The sequence below is a fragment of the Ammodytes marinus genome, assembly GCF_949987685.1.
Source record: "Ammodytes marinus genome assembly, chromosome: 2".
Classification (NCBI taxonomy): domain Eukaryota; kingdom Metazoa; phylum Chordata; class Actinopteri; order Uranoscopiformes; family Ammodytidae; genus Ammodytes; species Ammodytes marinus.
Window position 1 is genome coordinate 14,305,332 of NC_137231.1, and position 21,425 is coordinate 14,326,756.

Genomic DNA, 21,425 nt, shown 5'->3' on the forward strand with positions numbered 1-21,425 from the left:
AAATACATATTTCCCGCTCCTCTTAAACAAATTGGGATTCTGTATTATATGACTAAATACAGATTAACAAGGCATGAACCAAATGGCAAACACTGCCTTTCTAAAGGTAAAAAACTCAAATCTAATTTTAAGCCAAACCATTCATTTAGATCTGTCGGACTAAAGGCTCTTAAAAACACAAGTTCAATAGCCCAGCATTAAGCAGTATAATGATGAGTTTTGCTGCGTCTCTTCCTACAGTTATTGAGTCATCTGACGACCTCAGCAGCACTGTGTCTGACATCCTGGCTCGGAGGATGCAGGAGCTGGAGCTGCGCAGCCAGCTGGGCACCTCCCCCGTCTGGATGTCTGTGTTCGAGGAGGAGGACAACCCCAACAAAAGCGCTGGCCGCCCCCGTCCCTGTACCACCCGCCTCTCCGGCTACAGCCCCTGCAGCCCTCGTCGACCGCCCCTGAGCCCCGCCAGCCCTCACCGCTGCCCCCAGCTGGCCCTGCTGTCCTCAGACGCGAGCCTGACCTCGGACAGCGACAGCCACTGCAGCACCAGCCCCTGCTCCCACCACCACGGCTGGCCCGAGCCCTCTTCAAACTTCTCTCTCATGTCATCATCGTCGTCCACCTCCTCCCGCCTGAGGCCACGCACTCTGTCTCTGGATGCTAAGCTCAGCACCCTGCGAGGGAGGGGGTACGGAGGAGGGGGAGGGGGGGCCTTCCAGTGCGCCTGTCAGCCTCCTACGTCCTCGCTGCTCGCCCCGCTCCCCCTCTCCTCCCGTTCACCTCGCTCACAGCGCAGCACGCAGACCACGCTGTCCTGCGCCAGCTCAACCTCCAGCAACAGCTCCAGCAACAGCGAGGGCAGCCACAGCCCCGAGTCGTCCTCCGAGGGAGCCCCCTTCTCCAGGCCCTCTCCAGCAAGACGCAGCCTCAGGAACCTCAGGGCCAGACTCGACCCTCGCAACTGGCTCCAAAGTCAGGTGTGATCTTCTGTCCTGCCCTGACAAGACATTTTTAACATGGCCCTATAAAGGCTTCAGTCAGTGCTCATTAAAACCAATAGTTTAACTGGCTTAACATATGCGAGCCGTCCTCAGGCAGCCTGCTATAGGCCACATACTGTACACACACAGCCCTGACGAGGACAAGTTGCCCTCTAGCCTGTCTCCTGGTGGAGCATGGATCATAACTGACCTTCCTGGGGCAAACTGGAATGTCTTCTTCTAACACAAAAAGCAGGTGACAATCACTGCAGGCGAACTCCGCACTTTGCCGGTTTTGCCAGGATTTTGAAAATGGTCCACATCTAAATGGGAGGTACTCTGCTTGCTTTAAAAAAGATGATAAGTCAATGCTGCTTGAGGGGAAAGTGAGGTTTAGAGCTAAAGACTTCTTCTGATAAACCGACACATGACTTAGGCCCACCGTATAACCCCTGGACTCTTATTCTGAAACTAGAAAAAAGGTTTTATTTTGTCTACTGCATCAACCATCCCAGCCACCTTAACTTTATTTGAAGGTAATCTCTAATAATGCACTAGCAGAATTTGGACCGGATGTTTCCCGTCTGTATTTTATGAATACATGTGTGCCGTGTTTATGCTATGAAAGCCAGTGAGCGTGTGGCAAGCGGGATGGATATAAGGTATAATCAGTCAAGAGTTCTCAAATGTTAAAACTGCTTAGTGTGAAGGGAAGGGTTTGATATCTGTTTCCTGTACTGTGATCTACTCCAGTGTACCTATCTAATTATTCACACAGAAGATCTTCTTTGGTTCTCCTAAAAATTACTATGCACCATTTTCTTTTTTTTGTTGTTGCATGATTTGAACTACTTGAGATCATCTCAACAATGAATCTGGTGAAAGCTTAACTTTATGCAAGTGCTCATACAAGCTGTACTGGTTATTACTGTGATCTCTTCAGGGTTGAATAATAAATAATTGTGCTCTGGTCTTCATTTTTAAGCATTTATCTGCAAACCATGGACAGGCAGACAGGTCCTAGCTCCTCCTGCGCGTAGAACAAACTCTAATAGAAACTGAAATGAACCAAAGCTATTATTGAAAGCCCAAGCCATATAGTATATTATAATTCTGCTACACGGCCTGTTCTTGTAGGACCGTGATTCCTGAATATGGAATTTCTAGAAAAATGTGAAACATCCAGCGATCAAATATTATGCAACACAGAAACATTACTGAGAGATTATTTCATGTACTTACACGAAACCCCATTCAACCATTAGGGAATGATTGGTAAAAGCGAAATTAAAATACTTTTTTTACACTGCTCACCTCTGAACAGTGGTTACTACTTGTCACAAGAAAACAGAATCGTCTGACTGAAGGCGCCCATGTGAAAACAGATCTTATAGGAGATTCAGCATCTCTGTCAGTGCAGTAAAGCCTCCTCCTCTCCGTCTGTGTTGTTTACTGTGGATTATACCTTGGTAACAATTTCTATCTATAGGGGCTCAGAACCCCGGCAACAAACATTTTTACTAAGAATAAAAACTGTCAAATGTTTGAGAAACAACATTTGTTACTGTAAGTTCTAATTTTATAAGTTAACAAATACACCTCCTCTTTGTCTTTTGTTACATTATTGATTTTGTTATAAAATGCAGCTATATATCGATACCTGGTGATTATCATGTTAACGGAGGATGTGCAGATCTTAAACTGTTACGAGTAGATAACATTGAATGTTATAACCTTGGAAGAGTCTGCCCGTGTTAGCGGGCTTAGTGTTCTGCATGTACGCCGTCCTGGAATGGCAAACATCAAATGAGAGATGTGGAAAGTCTCATGTTTAAATAATATAACATTAATTATAATAAATGTTTTATCAATTACCAACTGACTGTTTCTTCACACATCCACAAAATGTTTTGTCTACATGAAATCTTTTGAATTTGAAATAATTCCTCCTTAAAACTGTGTATGTGTGTTACATTTTGTACGTACTTATATATGAATACAATCCTAACTAATAACATTGCATCAAAGAATATATGACTGTTAACAGGTCAAACCCCCACACTGTATTTGAAATCCTGTGTAGTAGAATACAAAAGTAGGCTCCGGGAAACTCTTTCCTGCAGTGGATGAACTGTGTTACATCAGTACTTACTAAAGTAACATACTCTGCCCCTTTGAGCACACGATGGATCATATTCTATCAAATTATTTTCTCGTTCTCCCTCCAGCAACACATCCCACAGGCCATACCGTTTTATGTGATCAACTGAAAAGGACATTTCACTTAGAAACTGTGGTTGTCTTGTAGAAGCATCGAGAAAGGCGGGTAGAACACAGGCTTTATTGTCAATGTTTCAGTAGCAAAGCCTTTGATTTGTCAATAGTACAAAGCACTTTTACAAAGATTGGAGGTAGTCAACACTGAGTCTTCGCTGAGCATTGTAAAAATGCATAGAGAAATACTATGGCCATATTGACTCTGTTTCAAATGCCTCAGAGGAGAACCTAAAGGTCCCTTCCTCCCATTTGCAGTGCAGAGTTCTACCATTGTTGTGCTATAATAACTTCACGATTGCTTAAAGTATTAAAAAAACATACTTATAATCATATTTAACTCAACAAATTCATATTCATCAATATAGAACAGAATCACACTAATAAATACTTTATATATTATATGCTTCATATGGTACTGATTATTGACTTATGTCACCCAATAGTGGAATTTTACACAAAGTTTGGCAATTATAGGATTTCTGTTGGATTACATAAGTAAATGAATAATGTTACATCAAGTTACAGATAAATGAGGGTCGCATTCTTTCATGTCCAGCATGTGCTTCCTCCGGCTCCGTCATCCCCTCTTCTCATTAGCAGGCACTTCGTGGATTACATGCCCGCAGCGCCACGCCAGCCACCGTGCTCCAAGCAAACGTGGAGAACTTTGCAGGGCACGTTCCGGCTCTGCTGATGTACGTGGATGCAAGCCGGTGGAGCCGCTTCGCACCAAACGCGTTGTAGTGTCCCGGGAGGACTTGGTCAACCTGTTTAAAGAAATAGCTTGTTGTTAAACACTTTTAAAAAGGGATACACAGTACATGCGACATGAATTCCTAAATCATCAGTTTTTGGCACATTTCTGGGTGACAATCTGTGTCCATTAGTGTTGAGTGAAAATATCTGCAAAATCTTTTGATTTACATTGAAATGACTAAGTTTCCATTCTTAACATTTTCTAGAGAATCATTAAGTAAACATTAATATCTGATAGTTACTGAGGCCTAAGGGTAATAAATAAAAGTCAGATCAGCACCTAAAATGGTAGATATAATGGAACCTTCTGTCATAAGCATCATTAACCATGCTATTTAATAATAAATCTTGTTTTTTCTTTACCTGCTCGCTGTCCACTAGCCCTACCAGGCGCTCACAGCTGCTGATGTAGTCACTGACGCGGCTGTAGGGCAGCCAGTCAATCATGGCGCCGTCGTACACTACGTCTCCACTGAACAGCAGCTTATTCTCACGGTCGTGGAGGCAGATGCAGCCCCTAGAGTGACCGGGCATGTGGAGCACATTCAGCTGCCTGTCACCCAGGTTGATGACATCACCTACACAGATGAGAGGGTGAGAGATAGGAACAACATAGTATTTAATTAAAAATCATTCACACATACAAACATGACTTTGTATCTTTAACTCCACATGCATCCCATTCCCAGACTTCCATCAAAACCAAAATCCTTTTGATTCTCATAATTTGGCTAGTTGGAATCAAGCCAGGGTTGTATCTATTTTTCTTGTATCACTATTAGTATAGAAATGGTTTGTTCCTGACCAGATATGAGTTGTACAGTGTGACAGGAGAGTGAAATGGACACACCAAGCAATGAGATATCCCATCTGCACTGCAGCAGCGGCTCTGACACAGCAAGAACAAGTCAGCATATTGACCGAATTGCAGAAATAATGCTGTAAGAATATTAAAGACGCTATCAAGTTATAGTCCAAACTCCAACAAAAACAAAACTGCTCATCCCAAATGCATCATCCTTTGTGTTGTAATCTTGGTGCAATGACCATCTTGAAAATCAATGAAAAATTCTAAGAAAACATTTTGTGAGTCAATTCTAGTGATTCATAATGTGTAGCTGCTACCAGCACAGCAGGTGAGGGTTTAATCAGGGCTGTTATTAATACTCTATGGATGCTTTCCATAAGCGTGGCCCATCTCTCCAGTATTTTTCTACTTTCGCTCATAGAAGTAACAGAGGCCGAAATCAGATGAAGGATGAGCACATTAGCCGCAAACAAACAAAACATATTTCTTCACGTCACTGATGTACGTACCCAGCTGCCACCCTGGGCCTGTAAATGTGACAGTGTGCTATTAGTGCAACTAGGCTACAAGTGGACCCCCCCAGCAGACCAGCTCCACTGACTGTGTTTTCAAGTTGAGCATTCCCCACACAATCATTCCCCGGAAGCTGGGGCATCCTGAGCATTAACACCTCACAGTTTGTAACAGGATAATGGACACTGCTGGTGGGCCTAATCAGCAAAAAGGATGAGACAGCAGAAACAGACAAGATGGAGGGGCTGGCATTCTGCTGTTAGGTAAACAACCCTCTGGTCTCTCTATGTCGACAAAAGAGGTGACAATGGACTTCAAAAGGGCCCACCACACCACACGGATGACCTCAGCTGGTTACATCAAACTTGCACCTTGCTGATCAAGAAGGCCCAACAGCTTCTCTATTTCCTCTGCCACTTAAAGAGAGCCAACCTCCCCCTGCTGCCCATCCATGTCCACCTTCTACAGAGGAATCATCAGCGTCATAACAAGCCCAATCACATTCTGGCTTTGGAAATTAAACAAATCAGACCCTAAAGTCCCTACAGAAGATAATGAAGTCAGTCCCTCAGTGGGACATCTCTCCCTTCCATCCATGACATTTACACAGTGGACAAACAGGGCCTCTGGTATTTTAAAAGACCCATCCCACACTGTCCCCTCCTCCTCCTCATGCTCATGCTGTTTATTCTGGGGAAAAGACACAAGAGCATCCGGGCAAAATCCTCCAGCTCAGCAAAAGCTGAGCAGCAGGGTGTGCTGCCCCCAAGCTTCTTAACTTAAGTTTGAGGGCATCACCCCTGCTTCAACTTCCCTACCTCACACTACACTTATTTACACTTGCAGTACTGCACTGTACACATATGGGTGACAGTAAGTAAGGTCTCTATTATCTCATCCAATACAGTTGGCTTAGAGTGGGCCCTGGTTTACAAAGGACCTGTCTCTGCACTCTTTACCTAGGTCATGTAATGTTGTCTATAATAATATTTACACCTCTATAAGCCCTGCCCATCACCTCACATTGTACTGCAGTCCAAGGAGAACAAATCACATCTTTGTAACATAAGCTTTGCACCATCCGTCCTGAAACAAAACCTTGTTCGTACCCCTAACCTTACACCATATTTCACATGTTACATGCATCAACATGTGTAGGCCATGTGTGTTTCTGCATTCATTAAGCAAGTCATTTTTGGTCTAATGTGAAATTCACTGTGAGATGAAATCCTCCTGTGGGGATGGATAGAAAGGATTCTAAAGGGGGGAACATAATGTGCAAACTATAGCCACTGGGCTCAAACTCACCCATTAAAAATATTCTAATGGTATCGACCATTATGCTTATCTCTAGGGAAATGCTTTTAGACTTTACGATCTGAGCTTTTATCACAGATCATCAAATCACTGCTACGATCTAATCTACGAAGGCTATAGGCTACTTACCCTCCTGCAGAATGTGTGTGGGCTGCACAGCCTTGACTTTGTATTGGCTTGCCCTCCACCCTGGACTGGGAGCCTGGACTATCTCCCTGTCACTAAGCCAGGTGACCGTCTCGAAGTTGTCTCCGTTGGCCAGGGCCTCGACCTCGGCGCTGTGGACGCCCACCTGTTGGAACTGATGCAGACCCCCCGAGTGGTCGAAGTGGGCGTGGGTGGCTATGGCCAGCAGCGGGTTCTTCCTCTGCGGGTCTTTGCCGAGCAGCCCCATGGCGTCGATGTAGTCAGGTAAGCTCCTCAAGCCCAGGCCGGTGTCTATCACCACGTCTTGGTGCGTACCGCGGAGCAGCCAGATGTTGGCCCGGTTGTCGGACTGGTAGAATCGCTCCTGGATCCAAAAGAGATCGCCTCCGAGCGATTTGTGAGCGTACCATTCGTTGGCAGACATCCCAGTTCATGCACTTGTCGAAGTAGCCTGCTGCGAGGATCGTGCTGTCCGGGGGATTTTGAAGCGGAGAAGGTGTAACTAGCCTAATAGCTGTAGAGCTGATATGTTTTCATTGACGTTCAGGTGATGGTGGCCGCCTGACACACCCTTGCAGCAAGAGAGCGTGCTCATTGGGCGAACAGAGGTGTGACGACGGCCCTAAGGCGCGCTACTACTGGCTACTGATAAACCACGCCTGCTTGTACGTCATGCATAGGCGGGGCTATTGCAAGCCACGATTTCACACACGAACTGCTGAGTCGAGTGTAGTGTGATTACAGAGTCCACACGCCGGTGTTAGCAGAGCAGAACTACACGTTAGCTTTATGAGGTTTTCTTTTGAATGTAGTGATTTCTGGAGTTGGTTTACGTGGCGAACAACGGATGAAAACGGGTAGCTGAATGTTAATGAAAAGTGAAGTCGAAAAGTGAAAACATGGAGACGTAGCAAAGGCTAAATGCCGCTGAGTTGTCCTGACATACACAGACTCTTAGGATTTAACGTCTCCACATTTGGAGCAATTTTCTAACAGTCCCATAGTGAGTATAACAGCGTACTGCACTGTGTTTCTAAGTTTCAAATATATGTAGTGTTTTAACGTTGACCACGCGAAAGGCAATGCATGCAATAGTAGGCTACATTAACTTGCTGTGTGTAACACGTGTTTGACAGTGAAGTTGACTGGACGCATGTGGACTGTGTGTGCAGCAGGTAAAGAGGAGGCTTGCAGTCATGGCAGGCAAGGGTCGAGGAGTAGCTGCCTTTACCTTCAACCTTGAGGCTCTGGGCATCGGTAGGGGCAGCATGCCAGAAGCCAGGGTGGGGCCCACTCCGCTGTTTCCAGTAAGTACCGAAAATCACACACACACAAACGCAGCGATGCCCCGATGACATCACATATCACATTACAGTATATTAAGTTCACCCATCCCTGAGCCTTCAAAGTGTTGCATGGCATAAAATAACAGGGAGAGAGATCAAAACCTACTGGTATTTTATTGCAGTTCTGGATGATTTTCATGACAATTCAGAAGTAGAATAACGACAAAGTGTATGTTCTTTTATATTGAAACAAACGTATAACTTGTGAAAAATTGTGTAACTTATAAGTAATATTCGTCATGATCATGTTATGAGCCTGTAAGTGCCTCTGTCTCTGCATCCTTTATAACAGACATAGGCTACTATCAGTTGCTTGAAAATGCTTCTGTTATTGATGCATGATGCAACAAATAAGGGTGGTCAGCCTAGGCAGGCTCTGTAAACAGGTATGTATACAAAAGGCTATGTAAAGAAAGGGGCCCACCGTAGCTAGCGATATGCCCATTTACAGAGCCTAGGCTGTGTATTAACATCAGATCTTTTTTCAGCGCACACAGTACGTACAAGTAGCGGGGCAGGAGTAGATATGCACTGATTTTGACAAAGTGATTTTGACATCAAGCGTTCTCCAGAACCGCTGACTCCAAAAATGGATACAATTGCATTCAGACGAGTTCAAACAAATGAAAAAAAAAACGTGTGTAACACTAAAACTGCATTAATAAATGTACACATTTTTGGATGTGCTGCTGCCGCTGCCCCATAAAGTTCACCAAAGGCAAACAATATCGAGAAAGAAACATGTCCCCTTTCAATATCTATCCTTTTCCAGAACACAGACTTTAAGCCAGTGCCGCTGAAGGCTGGCGAGGAGGAGGACTACATGCTGGCCTTAAAACAGGAGATGAGGGGAACAATGCAACGGCTACCTCACAACATCAAACCTCATTCCAATAAATCAGGTGAGGAGGAGAGGAGTGCATTAGAAACCTGACCGGACATCTAACGGAAATGCTTTTGGCAAGACAATTGGCTGCTTTGAGGGAAGATAATGCAGCACTTAGGACCTCAGACATTTAATAATGGCCATATCTGGGAAAAGTAAAGAGAGAGAGAGAGAGAGACGTATGGCAGAATATTCAGTTTCAGCTGCTTCCTCAACTGGCTGTTTTTGATATGATTCATATGGTCTGGCCTGATAGGGCCTTTCAGAGATCACCTGTTAAGCGTTGAACTAAACATATTAATGACAAGTAGTAATTTTAGTTGTCAAATCTATGTTTTAGGTGCTTAATGTGATAACTATAACTAGACTTAATATACTGCCTATGAGTCACTCATATTGGGGTAGAAAGTGGGAAGGCTTTCTAGGGCCCAGCCACTTGGGGGGGCCCATGGTCTTTGGAAGCCAAGAACCTAACTAAGCTAAACTTTATTTTTAGATATTTATATTTATGTCAATATCTAGGCTATTCAAAGTTGGGTGTTTACACAGAGCCACGGCTCCGCTTACGGCCATTTAAAAAGCAGTAGAAAAGCAGAAATGTTCAAAATGTTTCAGATTGAGCACAGCGGAGTGTAACTGTTTCAAACATAATCCATACTATAAACCCTTTGTGTGCCAAAAGGTGACAAGATTGGGTTTTGACATTAAACAGTTTTGTCTGGATTATATTTCCTGAGTCGTTCCTGCTCACGGAAAACACATACCTGCTACTTGTGTCTGGGTGTCGTTGTGAAAAGTATTTGGACCCCATGAAAAAACAGGTTGGGTACCTTTTTGTAGTTCTTCTACATTCAATAGTTACTCTGTAATGTTCCTCAGTCTACAAACAGGTTTAAATTGTCTCTCCACATAACGTACATTTTTGTGAAAAAGAATTTCCCTTTGGGGACTATAACTTCTAAAGGCTTTGACATAAATCTTCAGGTTGACATGACCAGCCAAGTCTGACCAGTTTTTCACAAACCTGGCCAATTGACCAACCAGCCGGGTCATACCACAATGAAGCTGACGAGCAGCATCATCCTGTTCAAAGATTAAGAACTTTTTTTGTAATGATTTCAGTGCTTTTGCAGTGATGAGAGGATAATTTACTAAGCCTAAATGTTGCAACCAAACATAGGCCAACTTTATAGTTTTGAGGGTAGGTTGGTTTGGTTATTCATGTAGAGAACTGCCTTTTTTCATTTGTGTGTGAAGAATTTGTTGTTGATGTTGTTTTTTATTTCAACAATACCACCAAAATAATTCAAATTATTTAATGTCATGTGCAGAAATACAAAAAAGTGCAGTATTTGGTGCAGTCAATTAGTGTAAATGTATCTTACCAGAAACTAGTAGCATAGAAAAAGTGCAAATTGTGAAAAAACTGTTTGCTTTAGTGAATACTAAAGAAGAACAATGTCTCTGAGTGAACTGATTATTTTGTAGAGATCTGTTGATCTGTTAAACAATTGTGTGAGTGTAAGGGAATCAAAATAAATGGGTAGGTATGCTGGGCTAAGTCAGAAATGTGCTACTATTTTAAAATAATAATGAGCCCTTGCTCCCCCAACTGTCCCTGCAAGTCCCTGGGGCCTATTGCATAAAACTAGGATAAGGGATTAACCTAGGATATTTCGGTTATCCTGGCTTGCGTTAGCCATGATCTGGTTGCATAAAAGCGGAGGGACATAAGTTACCATGGAGATTTATCCTTTACGTTTAGCCTGGTCCCGACCAGGCTAAACGTAAATGATAAACTTATTCTGTTGCCTGATTGGCTCAGTCAGCTGTCACTCCGATCTGAAATCAAGGTGTTTAACAGTTATTCCATGATCTTCCGTGTATTGCTTTATTTTCATTAGCCTGTTTTAAGGTACCACATAAAAGACTGCATTGTCATTTAGTTAAATATTTCTTCTTTTTTATTTATTTAACCTGAAACATTTATAATTAACTTAATTATAATTAGATTAAGATGCAATGATATAAATTACAATAATTTATGTGATAGTCTGTTCATATTGCAGGCTATATTTATACAATTGATTATCGATGGCAGATGACGTTGCAAGTGTGGGTCAAATAAATTCACTTTGTACTTATAACTATATCGAGGTGCATCTGAAACAAAATGCAGTATCAATGAAAAATTCCTTTTTTCTGTAATTGAATTCAAAAAGTGAAACTTAAATATATTCTAGAAATTCATTACACATGAAGTGAAATTAATCTAGAATAAACATACTTTTCAGAAGGTCGACATTTCTGTATTATAAATCCTTTTTCTGATTGGTTGTATGTAACATTCTAATATTTTCTTTCAAAGGTTTTTTTTATTAAATCACAGAGTAGCAAAGCAACTGCAGTACAATGGATTATAAATTGTTTCCCCTTTCCCCCCTCCCCCATACATACCCCACCCTCACACCCAATTACAAACAATCCTGCATTAAGAAATTAGTACACAAAATAATACATAATGTTAAAAATAGCAGAAACGAAACAGAAACACACACACTTCAAGAAACAAAAACAACCAACATGAAACAAAACACAAAGAAATAAAATTGAATCAAATAAAAGAGGGGAGGGGGTAGCTACTCATCAATTATTGTGGTCGGTTTCTTAAAATAGTTTAGGAAGGGGCGAACATTCTAATATTTTGAGATACTGGATTTTTTTATTCCATGATCAATCAATCATCCAAAAAAAGGCCTGACATATTTCACTTCTTGTAATGAATCTATGAAAGTTTAACTTTTTGAATGGACTTTCCATGATATTAATTTTTTTAGATGCACCTGCAGACTGCTCACTGTCAACTATTTTATCATAAAACAATGCAGGGACATCAAGAACAGTTGGCAGAGAATACATCTCCTGTATGAAATGAACTGCCCCCTGACTTACGGTTTAAACTAGCAAGGCATTGTGGGAAAATGGGCCGTCTTTTCCATTTTTCCATCAGTAAATCTGTGTTCGATCTCTGGGTCTACTTCTGAAAGGTGTGGGCTGGCACTTAACAGAATTACTTACACCTGGCTTGACAAAGCGGCCCCTTTACATCCTGGATTGGCGTTTATGCAACTGACTAATCCAAAGTGACCAGGCTAGACTTTGTCAAGGCTGGCTTTATCAATCATCCTGGATGTCTTTATTCCACTTTTATGCAATAGGCCCCTGGTTGATAAGATATGTATGTGTTTATTGAGGGATGAGCGCACTCACACTCATTGTTGATAGGAGTAATGGGTAAGGGAGGCCCATTGACTGGAGGTTTTCAGGGGCCCAGCCATTTGTGTGGGCAGGCCTACATAACATACAGCAACAATTGCTGACCCTATAGTCCAAACCAATGAATCTGTTGATTCCCATTGTGGCTAATTCATTAGTAGGACCCAAAGGTTTGTTTTGATGCACTTGTGGCTTTCATTAACTGCTGAATTTGATGGTGAATTGGGACTTGTTTAAGAGTGAACTTAAAATGTATCTTCTTTACGTTATACAGAAGTTGAGAAATACACAGAGAGATACCTGAAGCAACGCCAGCTGGACGATGAGGAATGGACTCCAGGTACTTGCATAACATACTGTCTTTTCGTCTTGTGACTAAAGCAAATTGAATTGAAAAGAAATAATGGAAATACTATTCTTCATATTTCAGACTGGAACCTCTTCCCAAAAGAGTTGATGCCCCAAAATAAAAAACCTCGTGCTAAACCAGGTACAGCATGTTAAAGCCATTACGTACAGTATGCACCAGGACTCCATTATTTGATTATAGGAATTAAGACCATATGCTTCAATCCGACAGGAACAAAGAAGAAAACTGTGAAGGTATCGCAAAAAGAATCGCAGGCGATGCTGAGTAAATTAGATGTAAGTTCTTCCTTACTCGTTTGTTCCGTGTTCTACTACTAAGCATTCCATGTACTATTTATCTTCTCATGTTGTGACTTATCAAGTAGCCGTTTATGAAGGTGTCAAATTATTGTGGTGTATATATGAGCTCAGGGTGTATACAATATGTACTAAGAACGTGGTCTTTGTTGTGTTTCTTTTAAATTATCATTTCAATATTTCAGGAACTAGAAAAGAAAGATGATGGGAACCCTGAAAAATCAGATGATGAGACCGAGAAGAAGAAGGGAAAGGAGGGGGAGGAGGAAGAGGAAATTGAAGCGGAAGAATTGGATGAAGAGGATGTTGAAGAGGTTAGATCACAAATAATGTTACATTTTTATTACCATATTTGTAAGCACACACTTAATGTGTTTGATATGTAAGATGCAGAGCTGATTTGACTCTTTTTCCTTTGTAACCCCGTAGGAAAACGACTACATTGACAGCTATTTTGACAATGGCGAAGATGCTGCAGAGAGTGATGACAATATGGATGCTGAAGCTACATACTGAGCCTGTTACTCATGCACTGTGGAAGTAAACAGTATTTATGTTAATGTTCCTCTCGTTTAAATACTGTATATATGTTGGAAATGACAATTTAGCTTAGTGATTGTTTTTTTTTATTATTATTTTGAGGCGAGCTTTTACTTAAAGCATATGTAAATAAGAAATGCCAAACTGTGTGCACACAGGCAATAATTTATTCAAAATAGATGTATTTATTTTTTCCCAGCCTGCAGCACATTTCCACAGGTTGAAAGGCACATACCGTAAACAACACGTTATGCTTTCTCACGAAATGTTCAAGATGAAATAAAAAGGGCTATATTACAAAGTCTAAAATTTCACGTTATTACAAGTATGAGTCATGGAATACTGTGCATTTCCCAATTTTCTCACCCTGCTTTTCGAGGTTTTTTCTGTCTTTTTTAATGAAAAAGAAAATGCAGTTATCTCATGGCAGGCAAAAAAAGAAAGAAAACAAATCCAGCAATTCTCATTGAAATTCTAAAACAATTTAGCTGGTGTAAGTAAAGACTAATGCTCACTGGCCTTGGAGTCAATTAATTCTAGATTAACACAATGGCAGCAATAATATTTGAAAAAAAAATTCAACATGTCAAAAAAAATATTTAGTCCGACTGAAATCAAACCAAATGTACAGAATTTATGATCCATCACTGAATAAACAGCAGCCGTTCAAACCGTTGCTGTCTGTCTGTTTGAACTCAGTCTACAGTTTGTGTGTTGCTCACTGATAATGCACAGATGATTACAAAAACATCACCTCAATTCTATTGGCTACATTGATAACTCTGAGGTGTATCCGTTATTTTCAAAATAGTTCAGCCAAGCATAACATTTGATATTTTCAGCCTGTTTATACTCTTTACCATAAAAAGCATATAAACCTAAATGGGACCGACACGAGGAATGACTGGTCGCACCAATATTCCCAGTCTGTCAACACTGTATAAATGTCTGTTGCCGCGATAAAGCGAGACTGTCAGACAGATTGCACTGATGTCTTAAGTCTATAAAAACTAATCAAACAACCCTAATTAGCAACACACGTGTGAAAAGTTAACATCCCTTGTTATGTTTTCCAATGCCCTCTGTGGTCACCCTCTGCTGATTTGTCCACACCGAATCCCTGTTGACCTCCGTTACCAACATTCCCATGTCCTGCATTGTTCCCTTCTCCAATAGGAGGATGTTCTAAATTATTGCCATTCAAATGTCCATGAAGCACGTCATCGTGAGCTTGTGTAGGCATGCCATGGTGGCTGACTTCAGCCTTCATGAGAACCTCATAGTAGAGCAGATAAAACACAGGCGTGACAATGCCCACAACCAGCATGATGGCCACAGCCGTCCACCATCTCATGCCCCAGTCTGCACCATAATATGGGTCCTTTCTCTGTACTGGTTTATACTCCACGTCTCCTAGCAGTGGCTGTTGTTGCTGCAGTGTTAGAGAAGACACAACCTCATTCAGGCTGCTACGAGACGGACCTGTGGATTTGACCAGCCGCTCAATGTCCTTGTCCTTCTCCAGGAGGAATCCTTCCACACTGTCTGTGGAGGAAGAAGAAGAAGAGTCTGTGGAGGACTCTGTGGGGAGAGAGGGAAGTGAGACCTGGGGCAGGCGCCTGGAACCTGAAGGGGAGCCCGATGGGAGAGGTGCAGTGTTGTGGGTCTCTGTGAGCACACTGAAGCGCCTCACAGGAATCTTGACCGTCCGCAGGGCAAAGAAGTCCTGCTCTGTCAAGAGGTTGTTGGCACGCTTAATATCAGCCAACTAGGAGACACAGAAAAGAAAGATGAATTCATTACACTGCTTACGGACGAGGTGCTGTTTCACAATAACTGATATTATGGGCTCTGAGAAGGGCAGCCTTTGCGTTTGTTGAAAAGAAGGATGCATGATTTGAAATGCCAACTGTAGAAATCCAAATGATTTATCATAAGAAAACCTGTAAAGCTACCTGAATGGTTGCAATGACAATAAGTTTATTAGAAAAAAATAACATGTTTCAACATTTTAATTAGCCTTTCCATTTTGCACACTTGTATTGATGAGTGAAAACATTATTTTCCATAATATTTGGGAACACTATAAGATAATTGTTTAATTAGATTTTACACTCCTTAGATTTGTACGTACATTTATATTTTCTTGGACTTAGGGGCAGAGGGAAGAAGTCATCGACACATTATCACCTTTTAAGTTGATATGTTATCCAGCAGGTACAGAGAACCGTTATCATTCATTTGGACTCATTTTTCTGTCTACCTGGCAAATAAATGTCTAAAGGTTTGTCTCTACAGTCTCCTGAAGGAAATATCTGTCTTTTTTTAGCTGCTATATGCTTAACTTTGTTCACCAGCTAGCCGCTTACTGTGTCTGTCTTCTGTTTGCCGTTTTGTGCTCTGTGGGTTTTTTAGAGCTTTTTGTTGTTGTGAAAACAGTTGTCTGCTGAGGCTAAATACAATGCTAAGAGAGCAGTAAGAGTGAACCAAAACAGTAAAGTTGCAGGCCAGACAGCCAAACGATGCACTTTTAAGCTATGAGGTCTTTACTTGCTAGTGACTCCTTTCACATTGTCATTTGATACGAGATTTTTATAATTTAATAGTTGTTACCGTATAGCCCCATTTAAATATGCAAACCAAAAATAACTTGTTGTTAGAGGGTAGTAGTTCAGCCTAAAGACCTGGGATGGTGTGGAGTAGTATAGATTTGAGGATGAGATTTCTGAGCATTAGTATTTTGTTAACATAAGGAAATGGTGGATATATATTTTAAGATATTGTATTTCTATTTTCTAATAGAAGGTATACACAATAAAAAATAAAAAGCTTCTCTTTTAGAGTACATCTAATATAACTGCTGAAAAGCATTTAAGAACAACTGAATAGACTTTAGTAACTAATCATTCTTAGAATTCTAGACTAACTGGTTTAGTTAATCCATCTAAAAGTAAGTTAATAAATGTTTGCCTCAGCCCTAATTGCATAAGGGAGGAGAACATTTGTCTATATGTTAAGGAGTGGCCACTTCCCATTCAGAGGGAGAAAGCCAGATACAAACATGCTTGCACACACAAATATACACACACACACACAGGTCAAAGACGTACTGAGCAATGGTACTGCAGGGCAATGCTGTTCAGTGTGTCACCCTCCTGGATATCTCTGGTCAGGTAGACTATATCCTCCAGCCTCTCTCTGGAGGTGCTCCTTCGCAGCCTCTCCCTGCCACGCGGTCGCAGCTCGTAGCTCTCTCCATCCTCCTCTGACAGGTCGTTCTCCGAGCCATTGTTTCCAAACAGATAGGCGTGACCGCCGTTGGCAGGCTGCACCAGGGTGGCCGACTGGAACCCATAGTGCTGGCTTCTGCTGGACATTTTTTCCTCGCTGTGTCGGGAAGAGCAGAGATAGGCTGAAGTTGTACAGCATATTCTTTGGGAGTGCCAAAAAGGCATTTGTTTTATCTTTTAGGGAAACGTGTGAACTAATAAGCTGCATCACTGAGTCTAACTCAATGTTCATTTAACAGGGAGTACAGCTTAAAACAAGGGAGGGATCTCTTTTAATAATACAATACAGTATGTTCATGCAAGGCACACAACATTCTTTATAATTAACAATGACCATCATGACCCTGGCCTGTACCATGACATCCATTAATGTCAACCCACATGTGACATGTTTCAGATAAAAGGACCAGTATAATTCAATTATACAGATATAAAAACACTGAATGAAAGCTGGACTGTGTGATACATGACCAAACCTGCATTTATTTATCTGAAAAATTTAAATAACATGTGCAGCCAGCTTCCCTTACAGTGACTGATGATGCACTTTTTCACGTTGTTCAGCATACTAAGAAGACAAACTAAAGTCCATCTGTCTGGCAGTTGTGTACATTCAAATCATAGTTAGATAAGGTTGGGCCTCGGTGAGATAAGTGAGGTTACAGGCAGTACCATTCCAGGATTCAAGGTTCTCTGTTTATGTAACAATTAGGGCTTAGGGCCATGGGAACATTGGCAGCTAATGTGGCATCTTGTCAGATAAAAACGTATCACTTCCTCCAGCACAGCTGTAAACTATGAGCAAAACCAAGCAGACAGGTTCCCACTTTAAACCGAATGTCAGATTCCCGAGCTATCAGCAATCACATACTTCATCAAGCACGCAAGAGATGTGAGTGGCTAGCTAAGATTGCAAAGGGTGACTACGGCTAAAATTCCAGGTTAACTGCAATTTAACTAAGGAATTGACAATAAAACAACAGAGCTAATGCTACTTAGTTTCTCTCTCGTCGCACAATAGACAAGTTGATTTATTTGTCCAATAGAAATAACTACACCATTTTCGAAACGCCACTGTTTAAGCCACCAAATCAGTGGTTTACATGAACTGTCAGGTTGGTCTTGTACTCATAGGGCTGTGATCATGGCTGTGATGTTCTGCTCAGGTCCACCGTTAGCAAACCGAGAACCATATGCACAGGCTAAGCTAGTGCTAACTAGCGTCCACCTATTTTCTGTGGCTAGTAACAGTTTTACATTTATACCGGTCAGTAGTCACAGTCGACGAATGATATATGTGGAGGAAGTAGTCAACAACTACACTCACCTGAAAATGTGACAGCGATCAATCACTTATCTTGAATGATATCCATACCGCCGCTGGGGTGTCTCAGGTCTCACCTTGCCTCTGGTAAATTACCTATCTGCAGCTAGCCACAGTTGATCCGCTACCGCTGCTCAAGCCACGTCAACAGCATAGCTACGTAATGACGTCAGCACTGACGCCTCCCAAAGAAAGGCCTCGCTTTTAATCGCAAGATGGCGCTAAAGGTTAAGATAATAGCCTAGCTGCTAGGGCCCGTACTTTAGAAACATGCATTTCAACTAACAAGATTTGGTTTTAAATTGGTATTGTATTATTTTTTATTTCGACTTTCATATCCGCAACTAATTTCGTGCCGTTTACCTTAACTAATGCGAGGATAATTTTACCTAAACTACAAAATTAAGTCAGTAAAAAAAAGATGCAGAGTAAACACAAGAGCCTATGCTAGCCTATATTAGTTAAATAAGCCTACATATTTTAATGTAACAGAAAGTTGTATTAACGTTTTAAAAATGCTTTCGGACGAATTTAGCGTGACACCTATTTTTGAATGAACGTAGAAAAACATGGTAGGCTACGTGGTTATGGCCTCATGTAGGCTAATTATGCATTACACTGCATACGTTTCGACGAATCAGGTTATTATTTTACATGTTAACCAACTTGTGATGAAGTTCTCACTTAAGTTGCAAACTTTCTGTATGACTGACAATAACAGAGGGGAGAGCTGCCTGCTGGCTCTATGTGTGTTCAGTTCACAGGGTGGAGCTGTCCGCCACCGCCACACTGAGCACCCTCGAGACACAAATGGGATTAAAACATCTTGTCTCATTAGGCAGCGACCGTGGGACGAGCTGGAGTCCCTGAGTAGCCGCAAACTAATCTGTCCGTTGGAACAGCGGAGTCGTGTGTGTGTAGTAGTTACACTAGCAGTAGCAGCTCTCACATGGCTGAAGGAGCCTGGAGCTGGCTGTAAAGAGAGAAGGTCCTGAACAGACCGAGCGACCGCTCAGTCTCTTGTTATTTCAGTCCCGTTATATGACACATGCGCTGCTTCATCCCATGTTGTTCACCAGGATCCCAGAGCTGCCGAAGGAAAGCCCAGTTTCAGTAGGTTTTTATTTACCTGTTTCAAAACAACTATGCAGTTATTGACTGATGTTTGAAAACAGAAGGAGCTGAAGACCCCGGGATCACTTATCGATGTTATCCTCAGCACCAGATATATTCTAGTAGCCTATTTCATCTTGGACAGAGCGGCCAAGCAAGGTGTCAGGTGAGTGGAAACGATTTATTATGATTGATTTATTTTGTATTTGTCTGTTTTTCATTGAGAGTGTGGAGAATGGATGTGTGTGTCGATCAGCCAAACTTTGCGGGATAATTTCACAGAAAGATGACAATCGCTGACACATGGTTGTTGGACCGTCTCGGGGACAATGCACTTGGCTTCTATTTATTTTTCAGTAGCCTAAGTGAGTCAGTCTAATGCTTGGTGTGACTCAGGGCGCTGTTGCCAGTGTGGTAGATTAATAGTGCGGATAATAAAGAGAGCAAATGAATGAGTATAGCGATAGGCTACTCCTCATCAATTATGCCAGACAGCTCAAGCAGACATATTGTATAACACTATATAAGAGAACGATTAAAAGTGGTTGGCCACCGCTAATTTCTTTTTGCGCTTTGCCAAGAATCCCCCTCGGAGCAGCTAATAAAATTGAAAAGCCTAAATATTGATTCAGCGCAATCAGTAAATGAATGGCCGGGTAGCCCATTGAGGACGGAGACAAACGCTTCCATGGTTACATCCAGGATCTCCACTGTGATTACTGCGCTTTGTGTGGGTTTTCTCTCTCCCACTGAAATAAAACAACAATTCAGGGGGGACTGCCACACATGGTGAGCCGGGAGACCCTCTCATAAAGGCTCTGTTGACTATATCTATAGGCTTACTCGGGCCATAAGTAATCTTGGCACACTTTGAGTTTTGCACATGTGCTGCTATACTGTTAAATCAACGAGCGGTGCCTGAAGCCTCATTTTGCTGGCGCCGCTGCTTCTTTGCCTATTTTACGCAGATGTCCAGGCTCCGTAGTTTACACCAGTTAATATCTTTTTATTTAATTCCTTGAATTATTGAATATGTCCACCTTATCTCTAGTTGATTTGACATGATGTCATCTCAGTGCGTCCCTTGCCAATCTCTTTTGTTGCCTCCTCTGCGGAGCCTCAGCGGAGTTAAATCCTTTTCTCTCACTGTGGAGGAAGGGAGGGAGAGCTGCTTCTGTACCCATTCAGTACTCACACCTGCTCTTCCTCAGCGCCAGCCTTCACTGTTTACTGTTTCTGAAATGTAGCCTATACTGTATCTTTGTTTACAAAAACATAAAATAATGGGTGACAATATTGAATCAGTTGAATAATTACACTCTTCTCCCCTTTTGTTTCCATCAAAACTTGCCCTGAAATCTTCACGTTTTCTTCCCCCTTCATACCTACAATCTGCCTTTCCATCATCACAAACCCACAGTTTACAGTCACTCTGTTTTCTTGTGGATTTGGAATCCTCTGAGATCCACACTTGGTGGGAGCTCATGGTCCTTTGTTAGTGAGTGTTTATGTCATTGCCTGGCAGGGGTCAGCCCCCAGTCGCCTGTGTGAGGGTCTGCATGTGATTCACTGGGCGGAAACTGTTTTACTGCCTGCCTCTCTCTCCTTCTGTCTCCCTCCCTCTAATGGCTGCACGGTACAAAAGGGGACAGTGCCATAAACTCTGGCACCTTGTCCATTGATGAAAAGGTGCCAGAGTGTTGCACGTTTGGGGATGGGATGAGATTGATGTTGGCTGGGGATGACGGGTCTTGTGTTCCTAGTGTGTGGGGTGAGAGGGAAATAGTAGATGTAACGCACAGCTTTACATACACTTCACCGCCCCTGCAACAGGCTGGGCCCGCCTCAGCTTCTCTGGATCACTGTTGGGGGGCCAAGAATTGTAAAGGATGTCTTTATATGTTGAATGAAGCACATTTGTAAAGTTCAACTGGAACTTTTGCATGTCGTGATAGCTAGTCTATTAAGAGTATGCAGATGTTAATATTTTATTTTTTAGGATTTACAGTAATGGCATATTATTTCACTGACATCTGATATCTGCATAAATCTTTTTTGTTTGTTGTTGTTACGTTTCCTGCAACTTAATAATTGTGTGATTTTTTTTCATTCATACCACGTTATTACAAATGAATATATAATATAATATCGTTATATTTGTGTTCTCAGTACCGGTAAGTGTTCTGCAT

At 41.9% G+C, this 21,425-nt stretch overlaps 4 protein-coding genes across 5 annotated transcripts in view; 2 read left to right on the forward strand and 2 right to left on the reverse strand.

The window, feature by feature from the left end:
- rtkna (rhotekin a) overlaps window positions 1–2,769 on the forward strand; it is a 40,597-nt gene extending 37,828 nt beyond the window's left edge. For both annotated transcript variants that reach the window (XM_080038652.1, XM_080038653.1), the window contains exon 11: window positions 241–2,769. In XM_080038652.1, the coding sequence (XP_079894778.1) occupies window positions 241–980 (740 nt within the window). In that variant the 3' untranslated portion in view covers window positions 981–2,769. The remainder of the gene's footprint in view (window positions 1–240) is intronic.
- Window positions 2,770–3,304: 535 nt separating this feature from the next.
- mblac2 (metallo-beta-lactamase domain containing 2) lies at window positions 3,305–7,323 on the reverse strand. Its single transcript, XM_080049484.1, has 3 exons — window positions 6,778–7,323; window positions 4,374–4,588; window positions 3,305–4,021 (listed from the first exon to the last, which is right to left on the reverse strand). The coding sequence occupies exons 1-3, from the start codon at window positions 7,217–7,219 to the stop codon at window positions 3,848–3,850; spliced, it is 831 nt and encodes a 276-aa protein (XP_079905610.1). The 5' UTR covers window positions 7,220–7,323; the 3' UTR covers window positions 3,305–3,847.
- Window positions 7,324–7,569: 246 nt separating this feature from the next.
- polr3g (polymerase (RNA) III (DNA directed) polypeptide G) lies at window positions 7,570–13,506 on the forward strand. The gene is made up of 8 exons (XM_080044062.1): window positions 7,570–7,798; window positions 7,968–8,102; window positions 8,914–9,043; window positions 12,578–12,643; window positions 12,734–12,793; window positions 12,884–12,948; window positions 13,155–13,283; window positions 13,399–13,506. The coding sequence occupies exons 2-8, from the start codon at window positions 7,992–7,994 to the stop codon at window positions 13,483–13,485; spliced, it is 648 nt and encodes a 215-aa protein (XP_079900188.1). The 5' UTR covers window positions 7,570–7,798; window positions 7,968–7,991; the 3' UTR covers window positions 13,486–13,506.
- Window positions 13,507–13,563: 57 nt separating this feature from the next.
- lysmd3 (LysM, putative peptidoglycan-binding, domain containing 3) lies at window positions 13,564–18,248 on the reverse strand. Its single transcript, XM_080044051.1, has 3 exons — window positions 18,127–18,248; window positions 16,620–16,896; window positions 13,564–15,277 (listed from the first exon to the last, which is right to left on the reverse strand). The coding sequence occupies exons 2-3, from the start codon at window positions 16,884–16,886 to the stop codon at window positions 14,573–14,575; spliced, it is 972 nt and encodes a 323-aa protein (XP_079900177.1). The 5' UTR covers window positions 16,887–16,896; window positions 18,127–18,248; the 3' UTR covers window positions 13,564–14,572.
- Between the last annotated feature and the right edge of the window lie 3,177 nt (window positions 18,249–21,425).

Coding starts and splice junctions, on each gene's coding strand:
- mblac2 (XM_080049484.1), bottom strand. CDS start 7,219: ATGTCTGCCAACGAATGGTACGCTCACAAATCGCTCGGAGGCGATCTC. Junction 4,589..6,777: donor CACACACATTCTGCAGGAGG/GTAAGTAGCCTA, acceptor TCATCTGTGTAG/GTGATGTCATCAACCTGGGT. Junction 4,022..4,373: donor GGCTAGTGGACAGCGAGCAG/GTAAAGAAAAAA, acceptor TTCTTTAAACAG/GTTGACCAAGTCCTCCCGGG.
- lysmd3 (XM_080044051.1), bottom strand. CDS start 16,886: ATGTCCAGCAGAAGCCAGCACTATGGGTTCCAGTCGGCCACCCTGGTG. Junction 15,278..16,619: donor CCCTGCAGTACCATTGCTCA/GTACGTCTTTGA, acceptor TGTGTCTCCTAG/TTGGCTGATATTAAGCGTGC.
- polr3g (XM_080044062.1), top strand. CDS start 7,992: ATGGCAGGCAAGGGTCGAGGAGTAGCTGCCTTTACCTTCAACCTTGAG. Junction 9,044..12,577: donor ACCTCATTCCAATAAATCAG/GTGAGGAGGAGA, acceptor TACGTTATACAG/AAGTTGAGAAATACACAGAG. Junction 12,949..13,154: donor CGATGCTGAGTAAATTAGAT/GTAAGTTCTTCC, acceptor TCAATATTTCAG/GAACTAGAAAAGAAAGATGA.